A 15,298-nucleotide genomic window follows, 5' to 3' on the forward strand; every position below is an offset into this window, starting at 1 on the left:
AAACTCTTGGCTTTTCAATGTCAAGCGCTACTTCATTATTTTCTTCTTCATTTGTCATGGAATTGAGGACTCTGAATCTATATTAACTAATAAAATGTTCTGAGAGAATACACACACAGACTTGAAATAAATATGGTTTTATGGTGAATATTTATTCTTTAATGCTTTAATTAATATTTTAAAGATACTCGATATTTTTTCTTCTTAAGCAAAGATTCAGATGCCCATTTCTCTGAATCTACGTTAACTGGGCACCCCTAGAGGGCGCTCCTTCTCATAAAATACAAGCGAGGGACCCACACGCAGCTTGCCTCTGGATTGGGTTCACTGTAGGGGTGTGGCCTCAGTGGAGAATTTCAGCCCACAAGGAAGAATTTCGGTTAGAAAAGCTTATAGCAGCTATCTAGGTTCAAAGCCTTCAAAGAATGTCTTCCATGGGTCTAGGCCAGTCCCACTGTCAGAGTTCGCAAAGCAAAGACTGGGAGAGGGAGCAGCAAGCCCCAGCAGATTCTCTTTGATGGCCCTTCAACTGACCCAGCAAAAGGGAATGGAGTTTGCACAACTGGCAGGACCAGCAGTGTCCATGTGATGGTTTGTATAGAATTATACTGGGTTGAATTTTGGGCAAAGCTGGCTGTGTACCACTTTCTACTGGGCAAAAATTACACCAACATCTGCTACATACAACTCATTTTAGAAGCAAAGTAGCAATTAGGCTTTGTAAAACCCAGACATTAGTTCAGGAAATAAGTGATAGTAACTACTGTGAAAGGAGTACGGACTTCAGTTATCCTGATGCTGGTGCATGCAACAAGATTTCCTGTTATGTGGTCCAGACAGTGCTGGTGGCCCTCTTATCCTTGTAAGTGTGACCACAATTCCTCAGAGTGAAGGACTTACGAATTAAATTGAGTCTGCTTTAGTCTCATCTTTGACCTTTGGCATCGATTGACTAAGAGCTATTTTTTTTTTCCAGTACTGTATTAGAAAAAAAAAAAAAAAAAAGCAATTAAACAGCGAATCAGACAGCAGATATGTTTCCAAATTCTGCAGCTCTGGGTAGGCAGCCCCGTTTCAGGGAAAATCAAAACTTCTTTTCCCAGTCTGTGGAAGCCCACCGTTTCCAACTCAGAGCTGACAGCGGGGCTCGCTGCCCGGGGAGAGCCGGAGGAGCTCCAGGCCTTAGCCCCGCCCCGCTCCGCCGGCCTGGGTGGCTGCGATGCCCCAGGTCCGCCAGCTCCAGGCCGAGTGTGTAGCAGGCGCGCGCGTGTGTGTCTGCGTGTCTGCGTGTCTGCGCGTGTGTGTCGGGATGTGTGAGATGAATTGGAGTCATACGACTGGGCGTTTCCTTCCGAGTGGTTTTGATCAGCAATCCATTAGGGGGATCATGGAAACTTTTTTTCTGGCTAAAAGGATGAAAACTGAGTAAGTACACAGAACTTTGAACTTGAAACGGAATGAAACCAAGACAAGCCAAACCCTGACACTAATCATGTCCATTCAAACCGCTTGTTCCCTCTTAATGTTAAAAGTCGTGGATGCTTACAGCAAAGTGGCAATTTAAAACTGAATGGAGGGAAGCAGTTCAGAAACATAAAAGGCTGAAACAGTATTGCTTTAAAACCGGAGGAAAAACTGCTAGGGTAACCTGGCCTGCATCCAGCTGTGCAACAGGCACTTTGGGTTTTAACCTATTGCGTTCTTCGGTGCTGTTTTCAGACTCCAGATTTACTTTGGTGTTATTTTTCTCTTTTTCTGTAAAGCTGGGACAGAGCTGGACTCCTTTTCTTTGAGTTTAAGGATGTCGTGGAAATAAGGCATTGCCGGAAGCCAACAGTTTGGCAGCCTGGGATGCCCTCAGATTATTAGTTTTGTACTAATAGTCTATTAATATTTTCATTTGTTTTTTAACCGAGGTCAGTCACTTTTCACTGTCATTCATGGAAGGACTTTTATTAACCACCTCAGACTTTTGGGGACCTATAATCTTTTGGCATGACGCTTTGGAAAGTTCTTAAGCGGAGATGGAGCAAACTTGATTGGAGTTGTGGAAAAAGAAGACACATTTGTATTTTTCATGCTGACAAAAAATAGCTGCTATGACTTTTCCGGCAACGTGGACAGGGGCCAAGTGAAGCTGAACTGGTCATGATCTGTCGTCCAGTGTTTCTTTGTCGTCGGCGATTTTGCCCCCGGCCCTTTTTTGTGGTCTTGGTGGTGGCAATCTGTCTCTTCTATCAGACTCTGACCCTCCGAGGGACTAGGAAGCTCACAACTGCTGTCCCCAGGGCTGCCCCACACACACCCACAGAAACTCAGGCGAGCAGATGCAGGAAAGGACATACCCAGGACAAACAGTGTTTCCTTCTCTCCGGTAATGCCCAGGAAATCAGAAAGGTAAGATTCACAAGCTAAAGGAGGCAATTTCTGCAAAGACCACAATCTGACTCTCAGTCCTTTCTGTAAAACTAAAATTAACTTCCATGATTTCTGCAAGCCATCCAGAGTATAAACAGCCCTGTGAGTGACCTGTTGACAGGGAGACACAGTTACATAAGCTTCAACTTCTTATATTTACTTCCAGAAAGTTCTGGCCTGTATTTTATCTTCTAGAATTTCACTTCATTTCAGTGGAAGGAAATAGATAATTTGGAGGGGAGGAGGGTAGTGATATGATTCCTTCCTAAAATACTAGGGATCTAAGTGATTTGAGGATGAAAGATCTGAAACATAAATCAAAGATTCGAAATTTCATAGACACTAAGCCTCTCTTTCCTCAAGGCAGTCAATATGAGTACCCAGACCCTGCCAGACTCAGAAACTTCAAAATTCCATTTTATAATTGGCTAAATCAGTTCTTCCTTGGTGATTAAATTCTTCACGTGTTTTTTTTTTAATTTCTGAGGTGTTTAAGGGAATAGTGTCATAGGTTTCTTCATATTAATTGACATACTGTGTTTTCTTGTTCATAGAATTATAGAAATAGAGATTATTGTGTATTTACACTATTCAGGATAACTTCACTAGCAATCTTACTAAGTGTAGGAAAAAACCACAAACCAAGAAAACAAAGAATTTCTATTTTAATACACCACTATGTTCTAGCTTATAAGAATAGCCTTTAACATAGTCCAGTGTAAAAAAGAAAAACAAAACCTGTATACAAAAACCGTGGTGGCAAAGCCACTGAATTCTCTGCTACCTCAAGGATTATAACATGATAATTTAGTAATCAGTGAGTAGTATCTTATATCCACAGTAGATTTAGGTCTATTTGATGATGGTTATTGTTTGGAAAAGAATCTCCTTTTGGATGCCATCCTATTGCTACTACCCTCATTACCAACACCGCCAGTGTCACTACTATTTGTTTAAAAAATACTTTTATTTATTGCTTTTAGACTCACAATACTGTGAGATAGGTACAGTAGGTATGATTGTCATCAACTTAATAGATAAGACTACTGACCCTTAAAGATGTTTAGCTAATTCATGTGGCTACTATTATGACATGGTGCAGCCCCAGAGGAACAGAAATCAAGCCACTTGGTTCCTACTTTGCTTTCAATAAATGTAATTTCAAAGCTGTCATTATAATTTGTGGAACCACAACTGGAAGAACTTACTGAAATACAAAATAACATTACATTTAAATAAGAAAATCAGAAGACTTTTGAGTGTCTGCGTTTGTTGGCTATAATGTCAAGGAACACGTTTGACCAAGAAATATGACAAACAATAGCAGATAATATATGTAGATACACCCTTGGTTGAAACTTCAACTGCAAATGTGAATCAATTTTTGGATACTATATTATTATTGAGGAGTGTGTATTTTGGGTTATGTACACTAGCATTTATTTGCACTTTTTCTTTTCTTGAACACATCAAATTTATGATGGGTGAAACTGATTTTAAAAGTCACTTCTTGTTAGTTTCTAGCAGTGATAAATATAATTTCTTTAAAAATAGTGGAGACAGTTATATATTTAAATGCCTAAAATATTTTCTAAGAATTTTAGATAAAATGTTTTACTCATTAACTTTTAGCTGTTTGTTGTTGTTGTTGTTGTTGTTTGTTTGTTTTGCTGCCCTACTTGACTTTTCATGATTTCTGCTTTGTTTGTAATTTAGGAATATGTTAACTGTTATTTGTAGGTTGTCACAGAAAATTCCATTTCAACTTTGGATCTTCTGTTACTTATAAACCATCTTAAAACATTCACTCTAGAATTTTCCTTACCAAAAATGCCAAACATGTGATGACTTGGGTTTCCAAATGATTCAGTCTTAGATAGTTTAAACATAAGCAAGATTCTAAATTCAAAATTATAGTTTAGAAACCTAGTGGATATGAAAACTGAATTTTAAAACATTTGCCTAGTATCTCCATTTTTATCCTTTGTTTGGCCACTGATTTTTTAGATCCAGTATTTATTAGATATAGGAAGGAATGTAAAAAAAAGCTACCTTGCAGACTTCAGTTAAAACCAGATATAAATAGATACTACTTGCAATATATCTTCTAAGAAATAATAATTCAATTGCAAATGATGAAATATTATTTCAGATATCAAATATAAAGAAAGAAATCAATATGTTGGTATATATATGGGAACAATGTATATTATTGTACAAAACAATTGCTTATGAAGTTCATTAAAAAATAACTGAGGAAATTCTGTATAGGTGTTCCTAAAGATCTAGAATTAGCTTTTAGGTGTTTTGTAGAAGTAGTATTGTTTCTATCGATAAATTTTGAATTTTGTTATTACTTTTAACTGACAAGTCTAAGTATTCGTGTTATTAGAGTTTTTCTTAAGTTGAATCCATGCATCTTAAATGTTTCCAAAAGTTCTTGGATTCAAGAATGTATTTGGTTGTACTCCATGTATGTATATCAAAACACACTCTACTGTCATGGAAATCTAAAAAAGAACAACAAAAAAAAGAGAATGTATTTGGATGTATAAAATATCTATGAACCCCATAAATTTTGTACAATATATTGTATGTATGCATATATATAAATTTCCAGGAAAAATCATTTATTTTTGTCACATATTCATAAATAAAAAGATTCTAAAGACCACAAAGGAAATTTAATAACCAGTGTGTTTAGATGTCCAACTGTTCATTCAGGTTGTGTAAGTTGAGAGTAGATTTATAAACCTAAGATGAAAAAAAATCATATGAAAGTCTTCAGCTGAGCATATTTTTAAAAAATCTGTCAGTGAATATGATAATGTCTGTGGGGATAAACTCTGAGAAACTAGCATATACTCAGAGTCTTTTTCAAATCAGTTTTCATTCATTGATGAACAAGTGGTATATCTCAGTTTTTCTTGCTTCTTTGAAAGGACACTTTGCACTTTATCAGCTTAGCAACAGAGGTTTCTGTAGTAGCAAATACTTAAGGTGAGTTAACTTTGACCTCCACACCTTTACCAATAGGATCTGATTCAATATCTAGAGTTGTTTTCAGTATGAATTGAGATCATGGTGTAGAATCTGCCAAGTCTGCATACTAAAGTACTCTCCTTATTTCTGGCCAAATTTTAATTCATTTTCCCACATGAACAGTCCAAAGTGCCTTGCTGAGCAGATGTACTGTTGTCATTTCTTCTGGATTTTCTCTCAACATTGGATGTTTGCATATTGTCTGATCATCCGCTGAGTCTTAAAACTATTCCAACATAATATGTAAACACAGTTGTGTTGTCCTCAGTGGAGTAGGTGTCTCAGTAGATTTATCTCCTTTCATGGACTATAACACTGTAACATTGCATAACACAGGGAGCAACATTAAATTATAAACAGGCACAACTTCTCCTTAGTACATGCTCCTCTGATGCAAACATTGCTATTTGAAGAATACACTTATACTCCCCAGAGCCATGTGTTCCCGATTATCTCCTGTTGACACTCCACAATGAGAACTGCTCTTTCTTTGTTGCTTGATTATTCTTCCTGACTCTCCTCTTTTGGTGACTGTTCTATACAGCTTCAACTCTCCCCAGGAATCAACCACAATTCAATGGAAATAAGTGAACGTTCTTATTAAAAATGGCCTACTTCATTTTATTTGCATTTTAATAGTCAATAGTATATTGGACATTGGCAAATTTCATAAAAATTGCTTATTTAGCCCTGGTTTTCTAGAAACAGAACTTTAGGCAAATTCTTATGTGTTAACACTTTATTAGAAAACACAATCGCCATACAAGATGGGGATGGAAAAGCAGAAGGAGGGAAAGTAAACACAAGTGGGTATATTATGGGGAGTCTCTGCAGAGAGGCTGTTTTCAACTACCACATCTCAGAACAGGCATTTGAGGAAAGGAGCAGAAAATGCTAGCAATTTATCTCCTGATTTCCTCTTCCTCTGCCTTTTATTGATTGGAGTCCATGCTACTGACAGGTAAAAACCCAGATTCTCAGGGTAGCTCTGCGGGAAGCCAAGGCCTTGATAGGTGTTATTTTGCCAGAGCAAATGTGAGGTGGTCCCTCCTTTCAGCCATACTGAGTAGGTGCTGCAGGTCAGTGGTGGCAGAGGTGGTAAGAGCAGGTCTGAACTTTATGACCACAATGGCGTGAGTGATGCCCACAAAGGGGTAGATGAGGCTGTGATCTAACTACTGACACAGTAGTGGTGATAATTTTGCTTTCTAAAACTCCACAGAAGATGTCTAAATGTGCTCTCCCTCTTGGGAAATGGCTTTTCTTTCTTTAAATTAAAAAAAAAAATTGTGATTATCTCATTGAGAACACTCCTCTTCAGCTGTAAAAAAGAAAAAAGAAAAAACAGCAACAAAACCTCATTTCCTCTTTATCCTTTCTCTCCTCAAATGCTTTCATTCACTCCTTTATTTTTTCCATTAACTTAATAAGTATTTATTGAGCAATTTGTGTGTGCTAGGCTCTTTATGAGATAGGAATGTTATAGGAATAAAAGCCCCTGTGAGACAGACAAAATAAATAAAGTGTTAGGAAACTGGTAATAATAAGACTTCTCTTTGAAAGGAGCTAGAGCGGACAGAGAAGGAATTAGAGAAGAAAAAGAAGCAGAAATGTGCTACAAGAATCAAAACCTACATATGCAAAGGAGAAATAAATAACCCAATATATTTGGAAAACTCAAAGCATAGGGGGTGGGAGGGCACTGAAGGAATCAGGAAAGCAAATACATAAGATAGAAAGTTCACCAGGATCTAGGTATTGGAAATGTGCACCTGATAAGATGTCTGGATCCTGAATAAGGTTCAGAAAAGATTGACATGAATAGATTTTAGGAAGAACACTGCAGAACACACATTGCAAAATGAACTGGGGCAGAGTAGAACTGAAGGTAGGGAAACCAGTTGGGAGTCTGTTTCAAGATGTTCCTCCTTTACCAGATCTTGCTTTCTCCCTGTGTTCTTGAACACTCCGTTTTTAGCTTTTTTAGAACTGGCTCTGCAGTTACTCTGATTCTTATAATATTGTCAGTATCAAACCTCTCCATTGAATAATTACTTATATTACTAGTTTCAAGCTTTCCTTGGGCCATTCCACCTACCAGTAAACATGCTTAGAACTGATAACACAACAGTAAGCTTTCCTGGATTCCTGGCAAATTACCTACTATGCTCCCTGTCTCTATTTCCCTTCCTATATACTGCAAATGGTTTTCTTTGCATGCACTGACTACTGCTCATTACTACCTTTTGCATTTGATTTTCTCTACTGAAACTTTTCTTTTGTGGCCCCCTGATTACCAATAGTGATCTGTTTTCAATCTGTATCATTTTTCTCTGAAGCATTTTCCACTATTGGGCAACAACTCTTTGAATCCTGTGACATGGGGCTTATTCTCTGACCTCTCTGAATAACTCATGGTCTCCTTTTGAGGTTAATTTCTTCACAATGATGATGAACATAGATATCCTTTGATGATATTTTTGTTGCTTGGACTTTTAGTTGTCTTGTTTTAAACATTTTTTTTTTGGTGAATGTATCAACTTATCATTGGTATCTTTAATTTCCTTATATATTTTAAAGAATGGCACAATACTATAATAATTAAATAATTTTCTCCTAAAACTTGCATGTCCAAACCAATGACTCTTCTTGACATTTTTATTTCCATGAATAGGACCTGACTTTCTCTTCCATTCTCAATACATAGGATTTAAGCCTTAGGTTTATCTTTGATATTTCTTGTCCCCCCACCACTCTTTGCCTCTCACCAAATTCATCTAGCATGGCTCCCTACCAAAAATTCTAGGTCTGCCACTGAGCCACATTGGAAAACTCCAAATTAGAAAAGTCACAATGGTCTTTTTTTTTAATCCTTCAAATCAATTTTTAATAATGGTTTAAAATTCCACACATTATAAAGGTTATCCTCTTAAATGTTTACATGTACAGTTCAGTAGTGTTATCCATATTTACATTGTTCTTTAAAGGCCTTGTGCACAACTCTCATTTGAAACCATGTGTCTCAACCCAGATTGTCTGTTACCTCCCAGTCTGTCTCATCTCCTTGGTTTCTAACCCATATCTAGATTTTCTCTTTGAGGTTTATAAAATGTCTTTAAGCAATACCTTCCTTGCACATTTAGGCCTTTTTGATACTGAGTACATTAAATAAATGTCACCTTATCAGAAGCCTTTATGGATGATGTAAGGTTAAAGTTCCCCTAATCTCTCAGATGGGTCCATATTCTAGTTAATTGGATCTCAACTCTTAGAGTCTACCTTCCCAATCTTAATGCTGTATCATATCATCATTTTTAATAATATAACCTCTTTTAGTAGTCTAACAAGTTATGTCTCCATCTGTCTATACATTCTATGCTATCTATGCACAGCTCCCATAGTATTTCTGGGGAAAGCCTTCAGTAGTTCTAACCTTGAGTCTACTCAATTTGGTCAAAACCATTCTCCACCCCATCACGTCCCAACATGCCTTCCCAACCCCCCTCTGCCTATGTGTCACAAGCTGTAAGCCAGCTCAAGACCCTATTCTCCAAACTCCAACATGTCTACCTCCATCTTAAGTCTCCTCTGGTACATCTGCCCCACTCAGCTCCTCTAGAAGTCCCCATGATTATTCTTAAAACATTCTGAAATCTATGAAATTCCATCTCCTCCATCATGGTATCCTTTATCTTAATAAAGAGATGTGTACTTAACGTACCTAATAAGACTTATCTTTCTGTATAATTGTTTAAAAATAAAGGAACATCAGAATATTAGAACTGGAAATAAGTTTTCTTGTAAATGAGGAAAATGAAGCTCATGGAAAAAAAGGGTCTTAAAGTAAGTTATCATATAGATAGGACAGGATTCGACTGAAACCTGTGTTCTCTCTATCTCCATTCTATCCCCGTATACTATATCCATTCATTAGAGTTATGGGTTGAGATGTGCTCTCTTCCAAAGCTATTCTGAAGTCCTAACCTCTGGTACTACAGAATATGACCTTATTTGGAATTAGGGTTGTTCTAAATGTAATTGATTAAGATGAGGTCACTGTGGAATAGCGTGGGCTCCTGATTCAATATGATTGGTGTTCTTACAAGAAGACAGACATCCTGGGGGAAGACCATGAAGGCAGCGATTGGAGTGACACAGCTGTGTGCCAAAGAACGCCAAACATCACCAAGAAACCCTCAAAAAGTATGAAGATACAAGAAAGGATTTCAGTACGGGGTTTCAGAGGGAACATGGCATGTCTGACACCTTGATCTCAGGTTTCAAGTCTCCAAAATTGTGAAACAATACATTTCTGTTGTCTTAAGCCATCTAGTTTGTGGTATCTTGTTATGGCAGCAATAGGAAACCAATAAAAATGAGGGGGCAAATTAATTGATTATATAAGAGTGTTCTGGAGTTAAATTGGCATCATTTGTTAACTTGTTGACTTGGATATTTATCTTGACTTCTTTAGGATTTTGTTTCCTTACTTGAAGATGGGTCTTACATTATGTGATGCATTCAACTTGTCTGGCAGATACGGAATACTCAGTTAGCTCTCAGAAGATGAATTATTTAATTTCTTAGAGGACTTATTCATCTCTATAGCCCTGACATACCCTAACATTTGGCCTTCACAAAGTAGGCGAGCACTAAGTAGTTGCTGTAAAGAACAGAAGTGTGGTGTACGCCGTGGAGTGACTGAGATGAGAGCCTCATGGCGTTCTTCTGTCTATCCTGCAGGCTTTCTACCATTGTGGTTTCACAGTAAAATGACCTTTTAGAATCAAGACAAGGAAGGCTGATGTGTCACTCAAAGTTAGTCCTGATTATATGTAGGCAAAGTCCTAAAATTTGCTGGATTAAAAAAAAAAAAAAGCAAGATGCTAAAATTAACAGCATGTTATAGTTGAGGATGGGGAGAGGTGAGCTAGGCTGGGAGCAGAGGAAAGAGGTTAAGATTTTGGGTCCTGAAAAAAATATTTGTTTGATTTTTTTATTATTTCTCTATATGGAATATTTATTTAATTTGTTTACTTCTATGTCTCCAGTGCTAAAACAGAATCTGAAAGACAGTGAGCACTGCATAAATTTCTAGCCAATGAATGAACCAATGAACAACTGATGAATTTAAGGGTCAGAGAAGGCCAGCTCTGACCTCTCTGATCAGGGGACAGGAAATGAGAAGAACTCCTTCTCTCTCTTCTATTCTCTTTGCTGAACTCATGAGGCTCTTCTTCCTGTACCAGGGTCCCTTGAACTTCACCAAGGTCCCTGGTACATTTCTCGGGCCTCTGGCTAATAGAAATCATCATACCATTTTGCTACATTGAATTTTCTTCATTAGATGTCACCAAGCTCTCCTGTTGCCTTCAGTTCCTTTGTCTCATTGGGACCCTTACTCAATAAACATTCTCAAGTGTCTATCATCTTTTTTCAAAAGAACATCCTTTCTCAACAGGTGTGCCTTTCCAGTTATTTCCCATGTTACATCCTCTAACCTCTCTATCAAGAAATTTCCATATTTAACAGACTGATTCTACCGAAAAATGCATCTTTTTTCTTACATAGTTTTATATTTTAACTGATTCAAAGGTGTTGATTTTAAACGGTGATCATGGGCTTTAAATACAGGCATCTACCCGTAGGAGGCTGTGGGGAGAAGCTGTCAGCATGCTAAGAGGTGAGCGGCTTTCATGGAATTAGCTGGGTTGCTTGATGAGCATTTAATGCCTGTGGATTTCTCTGAGATACTTGATTAGATCTATGTTAAATTTTTATAATGAAATATGCATACGATGAAGAACTGCTTATTTGGAGGGAATTTTAAACAAATTCAAACCTGCTTACTTTAGACACATTTTAATGAAGTCTTGATGAAGTTCATATTTAAACAAGTTATGTTAAATTTCTTATGTATCAAGGAATTAATCATTTTATAAGTGCCATTCCCTCTTGTTCTTTCAAGATAGTGGCAATAACTTCTGCCTCTTTGTCCCTCTGAGCAATTCTGTTTCTTGTACTAACAAAATTGGAAACTCTTATGAGATAAACCTGTTGAAATGGAAACCACTAGATACACTGACATTATAAAAAGTGCTTGCTGTTATCAACTTTGAGTCTGTGGCCTTTGGGGGTGAAAAGAATGTTTTGGTTTCACTTTTCCCTTTAGCTTCCTTTGGATTTTTTTTTTTCCCCTCGGGCCATTCCTACTCCAAGGATGAGCTCATATTCTAAAATAGCCTTTATATTCTCTGACAAACACTATTCCAAAGTTGGAAGTTGGCAAAGTAAACAGTACTTTGTCAACTTTCATACTTTTTGGAGGTTTGTTGAAAATGTAAAATAGCATTTTTGGCTTATTATGTATGGGGTTTCAAAAAAGAGAATATGATGACAAATCTGGGATGTTTAAGAATCTTAAAAAAAATTCACATTTTTTCTTTTTCTTTTCTTTTTTTTTCATTCCTCCATGTTTATTTTTTATTTTGAGACAGGGTCTCTCTAAATTGCTTAGGTTGGCCTGAAACTTGCCATCCTCCTGCCTCAGCCTTAGACATGCTCAATTTTCAATTAAATTCACTAACACAGGCCTGAGGTGTTTGTAATAAAAAATAACAGATGCACCAAGTAATTATTAGGAAGAGCCCATGAATTTGGAAGCATAGAATGGGCTTGATCATGTGCCCTGAAATATAAGTACTTTTGGTATTTCTAAGCCTCAGCTGGTATTCCCAGTAGAAATCCCCACCAGTCTGCTTACAGTGCATTCCAAACAGTACACCTTGATAAAGGCTAAGTGCTGCAACTCTACATATTATTGATGAAAATGGACCCAACTCTTTCTATCAAAGCTTTTAATGTCAAACTTGTTACAGGAGTATATTATACAATGGGTTCGCTTAAATTCCATCTGTTTCATTGGCTAGCTATTGGATCATGGGCAAACTTTACCAAACTTTGTGAACCTTTAGTCTTCTCATCAAGAAAATGAAACTATCTAAATTCATGTATGTGACAACATCCAGCATAATGGCAGGGCAGAATTGGTATCCAGTAATTGCTTGTTTTCTTTCTGCCCTTAAAAAGCTAAATTTGAGCATTGACCTCACACACAAGCACTTTATATGGACTATATTATACTTGTTTTATGAATCATGTGTAGTCCATATTTCTATTCTTGGCCCACATCCTTTTTTTCATAGATTTTGCGCAGGCAGATATTTAAAGCTACTTATCCTATGCTGGCTGGCCTCTGTCATTTTCCCCCTCTGACACCTATACATACAGTTAAATTCAAGAACATTGCACTGCCTTTCCAGGTGTGCATATACTTTCTGTCCTCCACCGCAAAGCATGTTTGACTGCAAATAGGGAGAATGTAGCACATCTTTCCTGATTTATCATACCATGGTATTTGGTGTGCATGTAAATTATTTATAAATTTTGATATTTTAATCCTTTTCTTTGCCTATGCCTTTTAACCCACCTCATAGCTGATCTTGACAAATTACCACTAGCCCTGAGCATATTCTGGGTATGTCTGAGAGAGGAAACTGAGATAAAATGATGATAGTGAATAATCTATAAGAAGAAAACAGGATTTACTTAAACAGTAATATTGCTTCAGGATCCTGGTGCTTCTTACTTGTTTTGATTTAGGAAAAGGCGTGTGGTTTGAGTGGTGGTATAGACTTCAGGAACCACCAGAAGGACCTGCTAAAGCTTCATGCATCGGAAATAGATCCTGCTTTGACCCCTTTGTCCTTTCTAAGCAAAAGGGACATTGCTTGAGATTGAAATAGGGAGTCCCAGTTTCGGTGCTGAGGTTGAGTTATCACAGAAAAGCGAATTTTTTTTTTTTTTAATTTGAATTTCTAGTCTGTGACTGAGGCATGGAAATGGCCTGCTACAGAGTTGCTATGAGATCAAACTTGACACTGTTGCTGAGAATGCTTTGAAAAGCCTTGAGATTATAAAAGGCAGGAGAGTAGCATTATCATATCCCAAAGGACAATATCATGAAAATATTCTCACTGCATTTGGCCCTGCTTGGGGTAAGAACGCATATATGCAACATGAATGTGATTATTGGAAACACTCCTTTTTTCATTAAAAAGTTATAGTATAGCATGTTACACAGGTGTCAAGTTATAAAGTTATGTTTCAAAATGCCACTAGAAGTCCAGCACTGTTCTGTCACATTGAGTGTCCTCTTGATGTTTCACTGTTTCTTTAACAAGCAATAGAAAAAATAATAGCATTCCAATAGCTTCAGCCCTAAGCCTACCACTTCCCTGGTGGAAAATCTAGCATTAATTTAACCAACGTGCACAAATGCTCCAGGAAAAAATGAAACAGGAAATTAAACTTTTCTGTGGCAGTTCGGGAACTCCCTGACCTTAGCAAAGCGTCAATGAGAAAGTTGACTTTCATATTGAGCAGTGAAACTTCCCTCTTGGACAAACCCAAAGGGCAGATGTGATTTCAAATGAGTTTCTCCTCATTCTCCCTTTTATTAGTATCTTCGAGAACTATCTTTTTGACTTTCAATCTGAATAAACAATGCAAACCTGAACAACAGATCTGGAACTTCCCATAGCACAACCTAAACTATCCAAGTATGTTAAAATGACATAAACTATTTTAAAATCAGAGAGATTTGGGACAGTTAGTTTTGTTTGTGGGATAGTAGGTGAGCACAGAGGAAAAGGAAGCAAGCTTACTATGTTTCTTTCAAAAAACACGGTAAAACTAATACCACATTTGCTTTAAACAAACTTGATTTTCTGGATACAGATAATTTGTATTAGTGGAAAAATATGCTTTCAGATTTATAAAACTTAAAGGGCTAGAATTCTTTCCTGTGTTTAATATAAAATAATGACTTCTTAAAATAAGCTCCTTTTCTGTGATAAAAATGGGAGTGTGGCTCATCATCCAATAATGTGCACATGATCCTAAGAACAATTTTTAGCAAAACTCTAACCAAAGTAACCAAACACTCATAATAATATAACTAGACTCTGTGAAGCCTTTCATTACAACCAAACCTTCAAATAAATTACAGACATGTGGGTCAGGGCAGAGATCAGGTTTACACAATTCCTGGCACATAACTTGCTGAATGAATGGATTTAGTATAAATTTATGCTGTGTAGTCAATTTAGAATTCCCTATGACAGTCAGCAATGCTTCAATTCTTTTGTACTTGTAATTGAATTCTTTAATTCTGATGTCCTCACCCAGGTCTTCCTCTATTTAAGATACTCTCACATAATTTCTTGACAAGATCAAAGCAATCTGTCATGTTAAAAGAGGTGGTTTCTGCTGGACCCTTTAAGAACAAACTGGACCTCTAGGAAGGGAACTTAACTTTTTTGGGCAGCCACAGAAGAAAACGGAAAGCTATGGTGGAGCATAATCTTTCCGGTAAAGGAAGGATTAGAGAGTTAAGGAACTTGAGTATTTGATATCAGTATTAGATGATCAGTGCTTATGTTCTGGCATTATTAGATATTGTCATTTCCTGCCAGTTTTTTTTAAGGAAGAAGTTGGCCATATAATACTTAAACATTCTATAATAATATGTAATTTGAGGAGCTCTAGGACTAATCTTGAAAGCAATATGTTATTGTGATGGGGCAGCATCTGGAAACGTGAGCAGGAATAGGCTGGGCTGGATGAGCTTCCAAGAGGGCTGCAGAAGAAAGAGGGTTCTTAGGTATTAGTCTGGCTGGGAAAAGTGTTCCATAGGATCATCTCCAAGGAAAGCCAAAGCTGTGTATTAGTATTGGACAAGATGGAAGGACAAGGTGAGGAGACAGTAGAGATTGAA

General features: G+C 37.1%; 1 protein-coding gene across 1 annotated transcript in view; it reads left to right on the forward strand.

Annotated features, from left to right (window-relative positions):
- The first annotated feature begins 1,233 nt into the window (after positions 1-1,233).
- The window catches only part of Cped1 (cadherin like and PC-esterase domain containing 1), a 248,540-nt gene continuing 234,475 nt past the window's right edge, over positions 1,234-15,298 (forward strand). Inside the window, exons 1-2 of the mRNA XM_077110288.1 lie at positions 1,234-1,425; positions 1,917-2,397. Of these exons, the coding sequence (XP_076966403.1) occupies positions 2,149-2,397 (249 nt within the window). The 5' untranslated portion in view covers positions 1,234-1,425; positions 1,917-2,148. The remainder of the gene's footprint in view (positions 1,426-1,916; positions 2,398-15,298) is intronic.

The sequence above is a fragment of the Callospermophilus lateralis genome, chromosome 1, assembly GCF_048772815.1.
Source record: "Callospermophilus lateralis isolate mCalLat2 chromosome 1, mCalLat2.hap1, whole genome shotgun sequence".
NCBI classification, from domain to species: Eukaryota; Metazoa; Chordata; class Mammalia; order Rodentia; family Sciuridae; genus Callospermophilus; species Callospermophilus lateralis.